This window comes from Pseudopipra pipra, chromosome 6, assembly GCF_036250125.1.
Source record: "Pseudopipra pipra isolate bDixPip1 chromosome 6, bDixPip1.hap1, whole genome shotgun sequence".
NCBI classification, from domain to species: Eukaryota; Metazoa; Chordata; class Aves; order Passeriformes; family Pipridae; genus Pseudopipra; species Pseudopipra pipra.
In genome coordinates, this window is record NC_087554.1 from 38,428,753 (window position 1) to 38,448,985 (window position 20,233).

The 20,233-nt window shown below is 35.1% G+C and overlaps 1 protein-coding gene across 8 annotated transcripts in view; it reads left to right on the forward strand.

Moving 5' to 3' along the window:
* NPAS3 (neuronal PAS domain protein 3) overlaps positions 1-20,233 on the forward strand; it is a 609,815-nt gene that overhangs the window by 177,154 nt on the left and 412,428 nt on the right. For 5 of the 8 annotated variants that reach the window (XM_064658572.1, XM_064658576.1, XM_064658575.1 and 2 more), the window contains 2 exons: positions 8,626-8,870; positions 8,983-9,033. In XM_064658572.1, the coding sequence (XP_064514642.1) occupies positions 8,626-8,870; positions 8,983-9,033 (296 nt within the window). The remainder of the gene's footprint in view (positions 1-8,625; positions 8,871-8,982; positions 9,034-20,233) is intronic. The other 3 variants (XM_064658573.1, XM_064658578.1, XM_064658580.1) reach the window with 1 other exon arrangement.

Below are 20,233 nucleotides of genomic sequence, written 5' to 3' on the forward strand. Positions count from 1 at the left end.
TATCATGAGGCTGGCAATTGCTTAGTTCAACATAGGAAGAAAAAAAAGATCAAAACACTAGTGTTCTAGTTGTAGAGTCTGGGTTTGAAGAAACGTGTCACACCTCACTTAATGGTTTCTGTATCAAAGTGTACATTAGTTTTAAAGGATTGTGCAGGATGGCAAGTTTGTAATCCTTAAAAACCTGGCAGGTTCCTATTATTATGTTTTAATGACTCACTTTGGAAGTAAATCCTGTTATTTAAACATTGCAACAAAGGTGCTCATTGGTGATAAAACATTCAGTTTAATGATTAGTTCAAGCATACACAAACCTTTTCCTTGGCAAGTTTACATATTTAAAATAAATATGTTTCTGTGAAACCACAACCCCTAAAAACCAACCTAAGCCTCACTGATATAATAAAAGCTTGGTTTAGTAAAGGTATTATTTTTTCATAAATTTCATGTTATTTTTGCAATAATTGTTAAAGCACTTCTAGCAAAATGTATCGTTGGTGTCTACAAGAAAAAGAAACGTTTCTAATAGAAATCAGTTCTGTGATATTTTCCTATATAGTGAAAAAATAATGGTCATTTCATGTGTTAAATGAGAAATATAAAGCAAAAATGAAGGTCAAACTGATTTAGCACATCAAACAGTCTTTGTCAGCCAAGCTTAATATATCCTGAGTTTGTGGAACAAATGAAATTTTGCTGCTATGTTACACTTTGCTTCCAAACAACCATTACAACTGGTTTTATATATTGTGTGAGCATCAGACCATCAAACAGTGCATCTTTACTGATGTGTTGCTGCAGTGATGATCTACAGCAGCAATCTGCCATTTATATAAGGGCAAAATGTGCATCTATATTTAGTTGTGAAATTGGCCTATTATACTCTTGATGTTTACAGAGGCTAACATAAATTAATGATGACAGCTATGAGCAGTGCATTAGTTAAGCAGCAGAGTTTTTACCTTGAACTTGAAGGTTCCAGCTTTAACTTCCAGCATATACTATACAGCTTTCTTCACATATTAAAGAAAGTCTTCTGAAAACATTAATTTTTCTTGGACAGCATTCCAATGGCTTTCATTTGTAGACTAGGCCATTGATGATAATATCAGATAATGGTTTCGTTTACATTTTTGGCAAACTTTTGCCCTGTAAAAATGGTAATAATTATGGTGGGGCAAAAAATGAATGCCCCTGTAAAGTGTTTGCTCATTGAAAAGGTCTGATTTTACTGTCTTTGAACTGGGTCAGATATCAGATATCCCTTGTCTGATGAAAAAAACTGTTTGAGGAAGCAGTCTGCCTCACTAGGTTATGTACTGCACTTTCACCTGAAAGTCTCCTCATACAGCTCATGTCAGAGCAAGTACAGACACTGTGGTAACTATAGATTCCAGTTAACTATGACCACAGATCTGACAAGTATGCAGGTGTTCAAAGGTTCACAAGTTAAAATGCTGAAGTCTTTGATGAATTTTTGATGGATGAATTTTTAATACAAGTCGACCTTTTTGCTTTGAGGCTGCATGCTAGATTAATTGATAAATAGCGAGACTGAGCAATGTTCGAATCTCCTAAGCAAACAAGTAGAAAAATCCATAAAAATCTACCGTCTGGTTTCTCAGATCTACTTAAAAAAGAAAGACGGTAAAAATTAATGTGGTTTTTGATTTTCCTCCTTTCCTCTTTTTTGAAGGTTTTTCCCTCACGAAAGTAGTCTTCTCTTTTAAACATCATAACTGTTATTATTAGTCTTGAAGTTCTTGTACTCTCAATTCAGAAACAATCTTTGTGAAAAGAAAATCTACGAATAGGACAGCAGAAAAAAAAGGCAAAGAAAGGGAGAAAACATCAAGTCAAAAAGTTGTCTCAAAAGAAAAGAAATCCCCAAAGATAACAAAATGCAGTGTAGAAATTAGAGATAAACATATTAACATACTTTCATTAACAATTTTTCGGAACTAATTGAATTAGTCTTAGGAAGTTGGGAGAGGATTTTTTTCTTCTTTTAATTCACATCTACTGGAGCATTAGCTCTTTTGCTTCATTCTTGTATATTCAGTTATATCTACTATACTGAAAAAATATCCAGTTCCATGCATATTTGTGAACTCTCTAGAGCATAAGCTTCAGAAAAACAGAACAATAGCCAAGAAAACCTTGATAATAGTGGGCTTTAGGCTCGTGCTTGCCACCAGTGATGATGTTTGACTTGCTAGACTGGACTTTTCAACTGTAATATGCGCAATTATTCAGTGGAGGCTACTCTGCTTTGCTTCCTTCATCTTTCCTCCAGTCTAAATAATTTTTTGGAATCTGAAAATGTTCATGGCTGTTCAGATTAATATCCACTTGGACTGAACACTGTTTTTGAGATGTCGCTATTACCTTTTGAAAAAACCTCAGGAATAAAAAGAGTCAATTAGAATTAAAATAAATAAATATTCCAAATAATTGGGTCATTTAAATATTGATGCTATTCAATTCTTTGAACTTCTAGTAGAGTGTAATTGCCTTACAACATCAGTGAAGTGAGAACAGATTTTTAAATGCCAGAACACGGCCTATGGGTGGTCATCTATAGGTGGAGTGGGACATTATCTTAATGAATTACCCAGGCATTAAGAGTCAGGTTCTAAGTGTATTTGTTGTTATAAACGGGCTTAACTGCCCTCATTGTTTGCACCGGTCAGCTTGAAGCCTAGAAAAGGTTCTTAAGGATGTGACTGTGAGGGCACAGGTAATTGATTATTCCTCTACATCAGAATGTATAAACATTTGTATTAGTTAAATGTTCATAGTCATTCTACCATTCATTGATATAGGTACAGAAATTATGTAAATAGGTTATTAATAAAACAGGAAGGGATCTAAAGTTGATTTAAATATAAAAATGTCCAAAGTACAGTAATACTCTGTCGCATCATAATAACATGGAAAAAAGTAAGAAAAAGCTAAGAGGTTCTTCCTAGTGTAACTCATATAGAATTGCACAAATGCACACTTATGGACTCAGGAGCAGCATAAATTTATTGCCTTATGTAATGCTATAACTATGGTCAATAGCAAGTGAGCATTCTTGTGTTCTTTATATTGGAAAACTGTAAGCAGAGGGACATACATAATTGAACATTTCTTTCAGGGCAGTGAGGGGGCTGGATCACTTATCTCCAGTCCATGTTTTTTGTCACTGATTCGTTGTGCACTCTAATGTTGCACATCCTTTCCATGTATCTGATTTCTTTTCTGTGAAATTGATATAACATCCATCTGGCTATGTCCTTTGGAAAAATAGATAATATTTATAGTGGATGTTTTGATCCTTGAATTTAAAAGACTAGACTAATAGAAAAATACACATACACACAAATTGCTTCCATCTCTATAAAACTTTTTATAAACGTTATTAGATATTAGATGTTATTTTTGCACTGTATCTAGTTTTGCTGCTACTAATCCATATTGTTGTTAGAGGCTTAAGAAATTCACTAGTGCTCAGTAACAGCTGAATTGACGAGTATGAAAATGTTTAGTAATACAAGAAAAAGTGCTCTGTTGTGGTATACTGTTTCATTTGTAAAGTTTCTACTGAAATCAGGGATGATTTCAATGCCATTATCAAAAATACTCTACATCCTTTGTGAGAGTATGTCATACTTCTCTACTTGTATTTGATGGAACTGAGCAAAAACTATGATGACACACTGCAGACAAGCTGTCCACTGTCTTGGACCATTATATCTGGAGCTCAGCAGTCCATCTGTCCCTCAAACTTTGTTTTATGGCCTTTGCTCCCAATCCAGTCTCTATTTGTGACAAGTCCAATGAGACTACCACAAAACCCCATCAGTGTTGTTACGTGGGACTGTGCAGGGGGAAATCAATGTTTCTGAGAAGCCTGGTTTGAGGAGTCTTGACTCTGTCAGGTTTAAGGGAACAGTAGGTGAAATGCAAATGTGAGCTGCCTTTCTAAAAGCAGGCAAGTCTGTGATGCACCTGTTTCCAAACTATATTTCGAAATTGCAGGCAGAAATACTTATTTATAACTGCAACCATTCCACTGTTTTCATTCAGAATTGACATAATTAAATTTTTTCACTGATTTTTAGTTCCCAAAGTGAGACATGAAAGCAAGGTATTGATATGACCCAGAGATCAGCTCAGTTGGTTAGAGCATCGTGCTAATAATGCCAAGGTTGTGGGTTTAATCCCAGTATGGGCCATTCACTTAAGAGTTGGACTCAATGATCCTTGTGGGTCCCTTCCAACCAAGAATATTCTGTGTGAACATATGCTAAAAAATCCTTGCTGATGCAGACCAGTGTACCTGTTGATATGCTGCAACATATTTGATTGCCATTAAATGGTGAAAAAATTAGCAGCTGTGATTGTCCCAGCTGTAAAGTGACAGATGTTGATTGGTCAGACTTGACGATCGTGGGTGCACACAGGTATGGATGCATGTATATGCTTATGAATATAAAGTATGTAAAATTATGTAAAATAAAATATGGAGCAGGTTAAGCTTGGAATGACCACAAGCACAATGAAATCACAAGTAACCCATAAAACTTTTATGCAACATCATATTATCATGTCTTCTGCATCTGCTGTGTCTTCTGCATCTGCTGTGTCTTCTGCATCTGCTGTGTCTTCTGTGTCTGCTGTAGATAGAAAATCTACTTTAGAAATGTCATGTATACCATTTTAGAATTATATGATAGTATTTATTGTACCCTCTCATCTGTAAAAGCCAGACCCCCTTTATATCAGCCCATCTGGAAAGGCCCTAAAAGGAAAAAAAATATATTTTAGAAACCCTATCTAACAAAAGCATTATTTTTCAAGCCACTGAATATGCTGTTTATATGGTACTGCTTCTCAGGATTATCAGGAGCTAGCAGCTGGAAACCTCTTAGTCTTCTTTAGTGGATTCTGTATATGGAAATTCTGTGAGAAATATGTTCTTAAAGGAATGCATGAAGTTTCACCATTGTATGACAACATCATCCTTTTATATTTTATAATGGTGCACTCTGATACAATTTTCTTAGCTCCTGCTCCTTCTCCACAGAAGGCAAGAGGGAGCAGTATTTATATCCCTGGGGTATATTTCCCAGTGTTACTTTCTTGTTGGTATTGTAGATATTATATGTAGTTTCAATTGTCTGTTGGGGGACCTCCTCTCTCGTGTGAGAGCTCTTGATCCTGTGATTCTCGCTTTCTTGATGCTTTCTGACTGTTTTTGAAATCCACATAGCAAACATGGGTATAGTTTCTCACACTTTTTCTCATTAGCAGGAAATCCTGTGTATTTCTAAGTTTTTACAGCCTGATACTTTGGTAAGTTAGTTTGTGTTACCGAGAATCACCTCTAATCCCAGTGTCATATGACAGGACCTAGGATGAGTTATCTTCTTCAGTGTCAGCACCACTGCTTTCTGTTGTGAGCTTCACACCCCTCTTTTCCAGCATACTCTTGGGATTATCAGTACCAGTTAAGTTGCTTTGTTAAGAGAATCTGACGATGAAGCTGATGTTGCCTATCAGAATCACAGGTGCCAGAGAGGATTAACAGTGATGTTTAGGTCATATCTAATGAATTCCTGCATCCTGCTGAGGAAATCACTGCTCTCAAATTAAGGACCCATTTTATCAGCATAACTGCAGTGTCTGACACTACAAGTCTATTTCCCTAGGGGAATTATGTAGAGCAGAAATTAGGACTTGTATGCACATATTGATGGACACTGTTTCTAAATTTAGCTTAATGCACTGATGCCAAGAGGACAGTGCTACAAATTACAAATTCCTTGACCTGATTCACTATGTGAACCTTCCACAAATGACAAAATACCAAACAACTGGGAGAAAAGGAGAGTTACTCTTTATACTGTTGGTCGGGAGTTTCTTTTGTCAGCTCCCCATCCCTTCTAATTTTTTTATTGTAAAAGTTTGAATAGATTGCTTTCAAATTATTCTGTTTGCTGACACAGGTAGCCTCACTTTTCAGCTTAACTGACTTCCATTGCAAACTGTTACTGATGCAGAAACATTTTGTATAAGTTTACATTTCAACATATTATTCAGTTTCAGCAATTTCCTGAAACCTTTACTGGACTTGTAAACTGCAGATTCAGACTTTGGTGCTGCTAAGGAATATTCTATTGCTATTCAATTTCTAACTTTTTCAATTTCAGAAGTTGCTGAGGTTTGTTTCTGGTTTGTTTTACTAGGGATCTCTAAAGTGCTCCTTTCTTATACAGGGTTATAATTAAGTGCTTTGGAAAGAAGGTGTGAATCTCTTGGTGCAGACTTTCAGAACAGATCGAGAATCTCAGTTCTTCTGGATTCCTCAAATTTGATTTGGTTGAACTTGAGGTTCTCAGGCTTGGCTTCTGAGAAAAAGTAAGTGTAGTAACAGGTAGTAAAGGCCATGCCTTGTAACATGAAATTGAGTTTTCACTTGCAAGCAATTGGGCAGAGACCAATTTACCTGCCTTTCCCTTATGTTGCTGTTGTAGATACTAACTTGCAGAGTGTATATTACTTCCCTGGAATTAATTGGACAGTTCATACCTCACAGAGCTGTAGCTCTCAGATTTCCGTATATATATAAAATGCTTCTATGTGTTATATTTAATGCACCTTTTGAGGGATTTTCCACATCTATGGTTGTAGATATTTAAAATTTGAAATTGGATAGAGATGCATCCACAATGAGTTTTGTGAAATCTTATTTTTCAGGTACTTTTTTCCCTAGAATATAATTTACAAATCAAGCTGCTAGCATTCTATATAGAGCTCATAGTCAAGTAGATACTTTACTGTGTGATTCAGTAGGATTGTTTATCTTTATCTGTGGGTAAGGATGTGCTGTTTCCTCCTTTATCTTTATCTTACTATCCCTATTTCTTAGCTAGATTGTCTTTTTAAATATAATTGCTATTGGTATGGAATTGTGTAGGGAATGTAATGTGTTAACCATTCTCATGGAAGTGTCATGGAGGGATTTCATTTGTGTGTTAAGGGCCCAGCTGATATGCCCTTTCAAGTCTGAAGTGGCAGAGATGGCTACAAAAATGCAAGTGGCTAAGAACATTAAAATAAGATAACATCTGTAGTTTATTTCCAAATTAGAAAAATAGGTATAAACAGAGCTCTTAGATTCATGGTGTTATATCTGTGCGCTTCAATTCTACTGATTTACTTCATATGCAAGAGTGCTTTTGTAGATCTGGCCACTATGATTTTTTTGTTGATAAGATCCAGAGTCTCTGAAAGGGTCGTGGAAGCTTGGGAGAAGCATTTGCTATTCCATTATACGCTAGTTGAATTCTAGTTCTGTTGTCAACCAATGACTCATTAATGAAATTGTTGCTTTAACTTCATCAAATTAATAAGTAAACAAATGAGGCAAAGAAAAGATAGACCCTTAGTGAGTGACAAGAACAGTTTATACTTGCTTTGTGCAGGAATTGACAGACACCAATCCCAGCATCAGCAGCACCTTGTACTCACCAAGGCAGAGGTATGTTGAAGCTTATAATATCCTGAGTTAAACACTCTGGGGGAAAAAAAAAAAGAAAAAAAAAAAGAAAAAAAAAAAGGCAAAAACTTGAAAACCCTCTCATTAAAAGCAGAAGAGGCAATATGAACCAATATGAACATTTCTTTGTTTCCCCAAAACACGCAAGAAAAAAGGTAAATCCCTTCTCCCTTGCAAAGTTGTATTATTTTATATTGAAACTTGAGTTACAGGGAAAGATCAGGAAAGGACTCCAGTGGTTAACCACTATCATCACACTGTGCATACAGCATTTTTACACCAATTAAACAAATAGCCCAGCATTAAAAATTGAGTTACCTTTGCCTCTCCTGTATAGGTAGTAGCAAGTGATACATTGATGCAACAGGTCTAAATTAATGTCTTTGCGTTTCCAACAGCTCCAACTGTGTAAAGCAGAAGATTGTTTCTGACCAAAAAGTTGACACTCTGCCATGTGTGTGGTAGTGAGTTACAATCAGAAATGTGAAGCATGCAACTGTATTAACTGCTTGCTCACCCTTCTGACAAACATTACTATTTTCACTGCAAAGACAGTTGAACAACTCCTAAAGAGCAGCTTCATGAAATCCAGGAAGGTTTACATTCTTACACCAGACTCAAACTTCTGTGACTTAGAAGATACTGTACAACGTTTGGTCGTCTTGGCTGCACTGCAGACCCTGTCAGAGGTGACACGCACTTGAGTCAGAATTTGTCACAGGTTAAGGCAAAATTGGGTCACAGTGATACAGGAGAAGCAATGGCACATTGGAAGATAAGCCCCCTGTACACAGCATCCTTGCAAGTTCAGAAAATTCACAGCAGAAAAAGGAAGGGCAGGCTAAGAAAAAAGTGGCTGAAATAAGTTAAAAGCACTTACATATTATGTTGGCTACTACTGAAACTCCAATATTATCATTAGTTTTAATCATTCAAGTCTGGAGTACCATTTCATACATCCTGTAGTCTGTAGATCCATACACGACAGCATTTTGAAAATGTGGTACTTTATAGAGAAGACTAGCAGTGAAAAAGCAAATATTGATGAATGTCCTACTTTGTTTATTTTCTTTCAGTTTACAAGCTTTGAGGAAGGAAAAGTCCCGAGATGCTGCTCGCTCTCGCCGGGGAAAAGAGAACTTTGAATTCTATGAGTTGGCAAAGTTGTTGCCACTGCCTGCAGCCATTACCAGCCAGCTTGACAAGGCATCCATCATCCGACTTACAATTAGCTATCTGAAAATGAGGGATTTTGCTAATCAAGGTGATCCTCCGTGGAACTTGAGAATGGAAGGACCTCCGCCGAATACATCAGTAAAAGGTATGGAGAAAATATGTTGTGTAGTATCGAATATGGCAGCCTTTAGTAACCTCTAAATTGAAATTTTTACCATAATCCTTTCTTCTTTCCCTGCATATCAAATCCTTTAAAGGGATTCAAATGTGGAAATCTGAGGTCTGCATGAGAAAGACACCATGTGAAGGTGAAATAAACCTCTTATTTTATTTATTTTTTTTATTTAACAACAAACCTATTGATGTAACTGTTACAGCTGTAAGTCTTCTGGGTAATGTAGACTAAATTGTTTCAAGTTATTTAGCTAATATTGTGTTGCTTTGTTTTAGTATTTTACATAAGGATGTGTTTGAGAGGAACATGGCATTATTCCTTGAGAACTCAATCTCTTAATTCTCTGACTATACCTTAAATGTAGAATCATCTATTTCTGAAGTTTGAGAGCACCACATCCAAGTATTTAAACCTTCAGATGAGAGACTAGGATTTTATTTATCATCTTGTAATATCTATAGAAATTATTTTGACTGCTGAACCACTAGGCATCTATCAACATTTCAGACAAAATAGACTTTTCAATATTAAACAACCTTTTTTCATGCTCAAACAAGCAGTCATGCAGTAAAATCAGTTTTAGATGTGAATTGCCACAAAGGTAAAGGAAGAATCAGTCAGTGGTTTTTGAGGTTGTGTGCTTATTGGTCTTAGGTAGTGTTTCCAATTACTTGTGTAAAGTGGATTTTTTTAATAATTTTTTTTTTTTACTTATGTTACTCATGTCAATGAGTGTGATCTTGCTGTCTGAGAAGCATTTTAAATTAGTGAGCAAGTTGCATGCCAAAACCTGGGATTTCTGGTTGTCCTGGCTTTGACAGCATAGAAAACTCCCCACTTTATTTTAGCTACTAATCTCGCATTTTGGTGGAAACATATTTTGGAAAGAGGTGTATGACATTTGAGCACCCCAGGTTTTTTCCACACATTATGAAACATAAACTCTTAATCTATACTAAACTAGATAGAATGAGGCAAAAGAAAAGCCACCTTTAAGGGTGGAGGGAGGAGGTGGAGATAGAATCTTATTTATCAGACCACTACTGTCCATGAAGGGTTACTGGTATGGATGGTGCAAAGGGCTTTTACCTGCTCTTCCATTTAAAGGAAGTGATATTAGTTAAGGAAAGTTATAATTTTCAGTGGATGGAGATAGACATGGAGGGCAAAACCTGAAACACTTTCAGGCTAGGATTTAGTAGCTGGACATAGCTGTGGTCATTTTATATATTTAATTTATATTATCTGCTACATTATATATCATTCTCATGGAGAGAAAAAAGGTAATAGTTACATCATTCAGAGCGTGAGTATAACACGGTTCATCAGCCTGCTGATATAATATGCAAATGTTCTCCATTTTTTCAGGATGAGAGTTTATTCTCAGGCAATTAAACAGTGTTTCAAGGTGGATGTAAAGTGGACTCTGCTGTCCTGTATTACTGAAAATCTGAGCTCTGCAGATCTCTGTGAATGTCTTCAGAGCACTTGGGATCTGTTTTTCATTATCCTCTTGTGGAACATATACCGGAATACTAAAGCTTCCTTTCTGTACAGAGATTCTAATGAGTAAAGGAATTTTAAGGGAGAATGAGATCTTATTCTTAAACAACAGCATAAATAGTCTGACCTAGATTAACATTTTTCTTCCTATAAAAGAGCTGGGTAAGTGTTTAATGCCTGTTCACCCTATCTGATAACCCTGCTCCTCCACCCATCTGGTGATACAGTTCCCGTGCTTCTAGGGGTAAGGGGTATGTGGGTGCTGAGGAAGGGTTTTTGCCTTTTTCTTTTCCCATGTTTGTGTGCTTAGCTTTACAGTAAGTAGTATTAGTTATGTGTCAGTATATTGAAACAATTTTGATGAAACAGTGTTTCATTGTATAAGAATTTTGCATAAGCAAGTTTAACTGTAGAGTACAGGTATATTTTATTACTTCACCAGTTCTTCTTACGTAGAAACATTCTGATCAAACATTCATGAAATTACATCAAAAGAAATTCAGTTTCATTTATTAAGGTTGCTTTTTGCTGCCCTTGAAGTTCATTTGTATAAACAAGCTCACAAAAATAGCTTACAGCTTCACATGAAGTATGGTTGATAAACCTACAATAAAACACTAGAAATTATACTTTGTGTGTGCCCAAGCAATATTCTGAATAGACTTAAAGGTATTTGGAAAATTATATGAGAGGTACTTACGTTGTGTAGGCAATGCTTTTTTTTTTCTTCCCTCCAAATGTGTTGATCTGCTTGTGTTAATCATTAAATTTAAAAGCTTAGTTTTAAATTTTCCCCCAGTACTGTGCAGCAATTTAATAATTTTAATATTTCAGGAAGGTCCTTTACTCTGCCCTGTATTTATCACAGCTTTTCGTACAAGTCTGTAAAGGCTGATGAGTTTGTTTTCTTATGCCTACTGTGTAGTGATCACTGCAAGTTATGCTTCCAAATGAGCACTCAGGTAACTCCATATAATATTTCCAGAGTCAATTACTTCATGGAAATATCTTGAGCAATTGGAAAGTATCAGATAGTTTTCTCCATTATTGTAGAAATATCTGTATTGTTATTATACAGATCAAATCTACAATGAACATTATGCATTATTCAAGAAATGACCAGGCATTCTCAGCAGTGTTTCAGCTAAATAACTGATGATTGTAACCTTTAAAGAAATCTCATTGTGATTACTATTGGTAAATCATTTCTCCATTCATAGTAGTCTTTATTTAGAGGTGATCTAGAAACCATTATATCTTTTATTAATCTTAAAAGCAATAGACATGATTTGACATTTGCTAAAAATGGAAATATTTTCCATCTTCTAATAGAGCAGACTTCACTTATTTTTCTTTTGGTACATTATCTAAGGCTTTCTGTGTATAGGAGGTCTAAGTCCTTGTAAACAAATACACACATAGAAGATGAGTTTAAAGACAGTTTTTAGAGACCTGGGCAAGTCTCTAAGAAAAGTTATTTAGAGTCAGTAGGAATAAAATTGCCATTCTTTGATAGTACATAAAATATGTACTATTTTGCAGTAACTCTGTTTCCATCCTTCCAAAAGTCTTTATTCTGAGTTTGGGATATGTTCCGACAATAGCAAATAAGCCACTGATCAATTTTTTTAACTCAAAGATGGGTTTTCTAAAAGTTACCTGGGAATAGAAGTATTTTCATAGTATATACTGTGTGTTCAGCCAGTAAGTGGTGTTTTACCTAGCATGGCACTTGAAAACATCTGGTACATTCTGATACTAGGCCCTGTCATCCTCTTCCAAAATCAAACTCTTGTGAGAACCCTCTTATTTTGGAATAGTGTCTTCAAATGGTTGACTCCAAGTTTCTTTGTGGGTGTTTTTACCAAGCCACACTTTTTTTCTTTTTTTTTTTTCTTTTTTTAAGTGAAGAGAGGAAGTGAGGAGAGGAGCGTGAGGCACACTGTTGTTCTTTGGTGTTTTGAATCTGTTTGGCTGACATAAAGTCATGCTGTGTATTTTGGTTTTGGGCAATCTTTGGGACACTGTTTCTGACTGGGGACCACTGTCACTATAAAAAGAAGGCTCATGGCTCTGTCTTGAACAAAGTTCCCAACATTTACCATTTCTGTTTCTTTTGAAGCAGCAATTAGATATGGCAGTCTGTGCCTAAGTTTGCAAACCCTTGTCCTGGAAATTTGCCATGATGACATCAAAATCATTATTAAATTTTAATTATTTTTCTATTCAAGCGAGGTGTTAATTTCTGGTTTTGGAGATACAAGTGTTTGTGCAAGGCCATAATTTCCTGCTGAATTATGTGACATATGGAAACTAGAGCACGTCAAGTTAAAAGTGGGTTTATTATGAGTTTTATTTTTTGAAGCCAAATCTTTACATTTTGTGTTACATAAGTAAAATAACCTTACTTTTCTGCTGTAAGAGAAGAGATGAATGGGAGTGCATCAGAGGAGTGAAAAGGACTTCAGTAAATAGTACTGACTGACTGGTAGGTTGCATAAAGAATGTCACTTCTAGTTTAGTCATCTCTGCTTTTAGTGTTTTGTGTTCTGCAATTAGGTAGTTTTATATATGTGTGTTCTGGAATTAGTATATATCAGTATGAAAAGAAATCAGATGCTATCAGAAGTATTTGTGGTGTACTGAAATATTTCTTATCCAAATTGTTCTTGCTTGATGTAAGTAAACACGACTGAAAAGCTACTTGCAATAAAGCACTCAGTGTTACTTCAATTCTGCATTGGTAATGATAGTTTAAAAAAAAATTGCTAATGATACAAAGAAAAAAATTAAAACAAAATTACACCTGTTTCCTTCAATCTAGCATGTTTTTCAAAGGATCCATTCTCAAAATAAACAAAATATGTAAGTGTAGCTTGAAAATGAACTTGATGTCTTGTCATACTGTGGGACTTGGGGTGGAGGAAATAAGTCCAGCACTTTGAATTCTGTGGGAAAGAAAATAAACAATAATGATAATTGGAAAGTGTGGTAATTGTTATCCCAAATGTCAAGTGGAATTACTTTCATTAATTTAAATATCTTTTTCTAATAATTTCTGTGCTGGATATGTAGGCATTTATAAGAGAGAAATAAGTTGTTCTTTTTTGCATGATCTCATTGTGGAAACACTTTAAATAACATTACCTGTTGTTAGCCTTTTCTATTTTAAGTGGAGTGTTGTCTTCTGAGCAGGAGTTGCAAGACAGTACAAGCCTTTCCCTTCCAAAACCCACAAACCTTCCAGTAAGACTGGCCTTTTATTCTGAATCACTACACAATTTTCTCTCAGGGAAACTATTTACAGGGGCAAAGAAATAAGAATTACTTTCTTCCTCAGTGTTTTTGGCCTAAGACATTTGTTTTCACTGTAAAAAGTGAAAAAGTCAATCAGATGAAAAGAGAATAATGCAGATGAATTGGTGGTATTCCTTGCTATGAAAAGAATCTCCAAATCTTGCCATCCCGCTTTATGCAGAACTTCTGCTCCTGTGCTGGAGAGTTCTTGATAGCCCTATAATTTATTTCTCCCTGTCTTGCAAGCATTATTCTTGCAAGAGTAATTCAGAAGAATCTTATCTCTGTTTTTATATAGGCCACTATGAAGTTCTCAGTATCAAACTGTGTATCAGTATCAAACACTGATTGTAAGCGTAATGTTTATCCATTGTAAACCTGTTTATGTGGCCATAGGGGAAATGCAGCTGTAGGAGTAGGTAGCTTAGTCATCAACCTATTATGTAAGTTACATAAGATGATTAGGTGTTGTTTGAATGTAGAAATCAAGTGCGGAAAATTTCAGGAGGTCAGTGGTAAAACATTAATGTTCTCTATGAGAACTATTGATGACTTTCTGGTATGAAAGATATGGAACCCAAAGGGAGGTAGCTCAGTTTGAATCTCATTGTGATAGATAACATGAATTGAATATGGGACTCAAAGTTGGTGATTGCCTGGTGACAAGTGATCACAACCAGATTGCTTTCAATCTCTGAAAATGGAGGAGGATGCTGACTAATATACTTAGTACTTTTGAGGGTCTAATTGCCTAATGGGTAAACTTATGTGTGAAATTGATTGTCAGGAAAAATTTTGATGAAAAAGCTTTTTGAAATTATAATTTTCTATGCACCTGAAAACTCTAAAACTGCATCCATTTTCAGAATGAATAATAAAAACAATTATTTTGAAAAAATATGTTTGATTATTTATATAAAACTTAGGGAATTAAAGGGAAATACATAGCAAGATAAACTGTAATGTCTGAGGTGCAGAATGTTGGCAAAGACAAGTAGAGACATTAAGGAAAAATCTAAAAGGATTAGAAAATTCAAGAAAAAATAGATTTATGTGTATTAGAAATGTGAAACCATTCCAGAGACGGTAAAGGCTCTTTAGCAGTAAGGTACAGTAAAACTTCTACTGATGCAGAAAAGACAGAACAGGTTGATAAGGTTTATTTAAGTGCTTGCTTGTACAGAATCCATTCTACGGGTCTTTATAGTTCAGGTTACTGTTAACAGCAGTGTTGAAGGAACATATGCAATCATAGGCATCAACACTAGAAAAACTAAGGGAGGAGAATTTGATTCTCAGAGTTCATAGTTTGGTGGACTTGACAGTTAGTTTTAGCTTAACAGTTGAACTGGATCATCTTAAATGTCTTTTCCAACCTAAATGATTATCTGATCCTATATCATATCTTCTTTGTCAATATGAGATTATTGTAGATTGTTGTGGGTTTTGTCTTTTTTGATGATCCTTGTTTCTCCCTCAAACTTCTCATGCAAAAGCATTCTGCTGCTGGAATACAAATGTTGGAGTCCCAAACATGGGGCTCCAAGAACTGCCTCCTCTGTGTTTGAGTCATACCCATACATGATGAATTCTGTGCGTATCATTTTTGCTGGGAAAATAAGAAATGTTTCCTTAGTGCCTATGTCAAACTTTTAAACATACTTGAAAAAGGATATAAGTCTCGGACATGCCAAAAAAACAGAGTGAGAAAACTTCTCACATCTCTATAATATCTACAGTCATGTGCCCATTGTAGTTGTTGTGGTTCTGCATTGCTTTAATAGGTTACTTGCCATGGTACAAGCAAGGGAATATGAAACTCCTGAGCATCATCATCCTGAATCCCAGCTGGCAGTGTTTCTCAAATATTCCAGAACTGTTGAATAAATTGTCTGTGTCCTTCAGAGAAGGGTTGGTTTACCTCTGATATCTCTCTGATTACCCTGATACAGCCTTATTCAGGTTCATCCATTCTTTCAAAGTGCTGGTGGTGTGAAGTTTGTGGTACTGATCTGTTTTAGCCTCAAAGAAATTGTAGGCAAAATACTGGGAAATTTCTTGCACGAAAAGGATAAAAGTAAGATTGTATATTTTTGGATAAATGGGAAGTAATTCTTATAATACAAACCCAAATTAATTCTCTGAAATTATAAGTACAGTTAATTAGGATATACATTGTATACTGAAGTATTTTTAAGGCATTTGGTGTCCTAGTGCATAGGAATTATGTTTTTAAAATATTGGAAGAACATTATATAGGCAGAACCAAATTAAGCACATTAACTATATAACTAAGTGATCTTGGAAAGCGGATCAAAGTGAAAGTTACTATTGAGAATGGAGTTTCTGTGTTTTTCTCCAGAAACTGCTCTGGGCATGATCACCAATGAACTGGTAGTAAACATGGCTCAAATGCTGATTTAAAATTTGCAATTTACAATGATGTTTGGATCACAGACAACAATCTATGCAGTTTAATAAATCAAACCTCCTAAAATGTATTTGTTTCAGTGTAAGAATACTGTTACTATTAATATTATTATTATCTAAATGTTTATCTTTGCTGTCCTAAACTCCAGGCTACTGGAGTTAAATGACTGAAAGGATTTGGGTTTTTTTATGAAGCAGAACAGGAATAATGGGAAAAACACTTCAAGTTCACCTCTCCTTTTTTCTTGCATGAACAAAGGCGTAAAAAGAACCTAACTGATCCTTCCAGTTTTGCTACCAGAAATAATAGAATGATTTACTTTCTCATGGCATTTTATTTGTCTCATAAAAAGTTCTATCCATCACTTCTGTGGAGACACAAAACATTTACTGCTAGTAACAAATTAATACTTTTTCTAAAATGTTGTCAATCAGATGTCAGTCCCTGGAAGAGTTGTTTATTGCTAGAACTCCACCTTACAACTTAAAAATTAAATAGGAAAACAACCATACAGTAAGTGTTTTTAAGAGCAAGGAAATGGAAAAGGTGACTTTAACGTCTTTTCTTTCACTCCCAACCACTACTGTATTTCCATTCTACTACACTGCAATTCATCTTCCTTTCTCTTCTTGTGCTGTTACACTGACTTGGTCATTTTTGCATTTTCATTATGTTCCTTAGTACGGCTTATTTTTCTTAGCCATTTGGGGTTTTTTTGAGTCCATAGATGAAACACTGAATATGCATAATGTCTTTGTCTTGTACTCAGTTTCCAGTGCTGACTCTCTCCTTTTCATAGTCCTGCATTTTTCTATACATCTTTGCATTCTTAATGCAGTCTTGGTAGTGAAAACAACCTGGCGAAGAATATTAATATTTAAAAGAAACCTCAAAGTTTGTAACTTTTCACTTCATTCTTTTTTCCTTCAATGTTCATGTCTTTCTGTGCACAGTAGTACTTATCATATCAATAAAATTCACTCCTGAGTTGAGAACATACCTTTCTCATTCCACCTAAAAGATGGTGGGTGTTGTCATTACAATTACTTATTGACAACATTGATGGTATTGGCTGAGCGAGTTTTGACAAGAGCACAGGCTTCAGACTTGCAGAGGTAAATATGTGAGGAGGAATATAGTATTGACAGTTGCATTGGCTCCAACCTTAGTGATGATAATAAAATAACCCAGGAAAAACTTTCAAATTAAAACCAAGTTAATTTCTTGTCAGTATGTAATGATATAGATTTTCATCCAGTAGAAATTTCTATGTAAAAGTCAGTGCTGCAACAGTCCTCTTTTCCAAAGCTCTTAATAAAATACTTCCATATGATTTTTGGATTCATGTTTTATGTTGCATGGGTTAGCTCCAGGTGGTCTTTTTTAGAAGCATGAATATCTTAAATTATATGTGCAGTCTACATAACTTTTTCAAATAACGCACATGATGGGGTTAGCCAATTACAGATGTGCAATGAATCTGGTGTGCCAAAAACGCTTGTTCTGCTTTTTGCTTTTAGTAATCAGAAACAGTAATCACTGCTGTAGTTTTTGGTATGTAAAATCAAAAAAGGCTGTTGCTATCTGTAGATTACAATATCTGATAGAACATTTATTTGTCTTTTTATTTGCCCTTTTCTGAACATAAGGAAAGTGCCTTTGCTATGAAGAATGTTTTGGAAAAAGTCTCAGTCAAGCTCAATATTGTAGTGCACCATTTTGCAAATGAAAGAGGTTGAGGAATTGGATCTCGTGATTGGATTTAACAGTTTCAGTATATCTTTCATACCTTAGTCTCTTCAGCTGGGCAGAGAATGTAAGGACATACATAAAGCCCTGCTAAATTCAACACAGCTTAGCCTTTGTTTCTTCTATTATTGTAGTTTATTGGTTTCTGGGTCATCTGAACTTCTACCATATATCTCCCATTGCATGTATGCTGCTTTTAGATCTGGTTGAATCTGTTGCAGAGATAATAAATGCATCTGTATGAAGAAATAGATTAACCAACTGATAATTAATGTAGTGGAAACTTAAAAAAAACCCAAAAAACCCCAAACAAATAAATACCCAGACAGGGAGTGCCTAGAGGGAATAAAGCAGTGTAAATAAATGGGCATTTATAATATTTGTTTTACCAAGAGTTACATCACTCCATATTACAAATAAAAAATTAAGACTCAAATATTTTGTTTGAAATGAAAGAAAACACAAAAACTTTTTTTGAAATAGAAGGAATAAATCCTCCCATCTCACCTGTTTGCAGTTATATATTTATTATAATTTTCCAAAGTGGCTGTTTTGATATTTGGAGTAAATAATAGTCAGAGCCCTGAAAGTGAATTTGGAAGTATATGGATTTAATAATAATTCTTACTTTGATATATTAGTTGTATTAGATACCTTTGGTCAACAGAGGTAGACCCAGCAATCTTAAAAACCAAAGTGCAATGATTTTATATCTATATAACATGCAAGTATAACCACAGTCTGACCAAAGTTTGACCACAATATCAACGCAGCCTAATTTCTGCAACTGTTCTCTTTGAAGCCTGAGGAAGGAAATCGAGTTTCCACCAAATCCCTATGCTCTTGTGGTCTCCCATTTCAATCAGGGATATAAAGTAGAATACAATGAATCCATAGTAAAGACTTTCCCAGGACATTAGAGAGATCAGTAAAAACTGTTTTCATTAGCTGTCAGTAATTAGAGAACACCCTTCATAGAGAGCTTACAATTTAGAGAACATGTAAGCCTCTATATATATCTGAGTTTGCAAGGAAAATAAGAATCTCTACACAGCTGAGGAACTTGTGTTTTAAAATATTGAGCTCCCTTAAGAAACATCTATTTTCTAGCTTTTAAGCCAAGGTAAACATTTTTATTTTTAATTTCAAAGGCTTTAGTCATACCATGCTTTCGGTTACTATGAAAGGAAAGAAAGGCAAATACCTAACAAACTCATTAACACCAATTGTGCCAGAGTCATCCTCCTAAATGGAGCTGTTAGAAAATTCTTACCTTAATTTCAGCGCTTGAGCACATCATTCCCTGTAATTCTTACTCACAGACTTAGCTGAGTGCATCTGCACAAGCATGTGTCTGTTGTCACTTTGCATTCTATTTGTACCGTATAAAAATTGTTTTTGCTTTCCTTTGCTGTGGTAGTACCACATGCAAGTACATAATTCTATGTCTTATTTCATCATCTGTAATGTCATTAAATGAATATTCATAATCATAAAAGAAAGATGGAGAAATATCTTTGCTCACATTTTTATACATATAGACAATTCCAAAACTTTACCTATAGCAAGCAGAATAATATCCTCAACATTACTCACTTTACATCTTAAAGAAAACCAGTTGTGTAAAGGTTAGGAAAAACCAGGAACTGTTTTTTTATTTGCTTTTTTAAGTACTTACTGTATTTCTACAATTATCAGAGAAACTGTAAATTTATATATCCCCTTTCAGATTTGAATTACTGTGTATGCTAGCTGTTTCTCATCCTCTTCATGTAGAACAGTGCTGATAATGCTAATAGAGAAATTGAGGCATATACAGATTTAGAGCAAGCTTTTCAAAAGAGTGCAGCGCTCCAACTGGAGCCAGATTTCAAAAGATCTCTGATCCTATTCAGCTACAAAATAAATAGCCAGATTTTCTAAAGATTTCAGCACTTTGGTAATCTGATCATAAGAAGCAGCTGCTGAGCACGTTTGCAAAGCCAGCTGAGAGTGGTTTGCTCAATATCCCATGAGAAGTGTGCGTTAGAGCAGGGAATAGAGGCCTGTTCCCATGTCCTAAGACTGAGAGTCCAGTTCTCAAGCAATAACACTATCTTCATGTCCTCTGTAAAAATGCTATATTTAACAAAAGGAAATTTAACCATTTAGAAATTTAACCCATGTCTGTGAGGAGATATTTTTCAGAATAACATAAAGATTTGCACTTGATAGATAATGAACCAATCAAATAGGAGGAATATTGCTAATCCATTTTATACTGCATCTCTGTGTTATATTTTTTTAATTAGGCATCTCATAAAAAAAGTCCCTTTAATAATTTTTAAACATTTTATAGTGCATTGCCAATTTT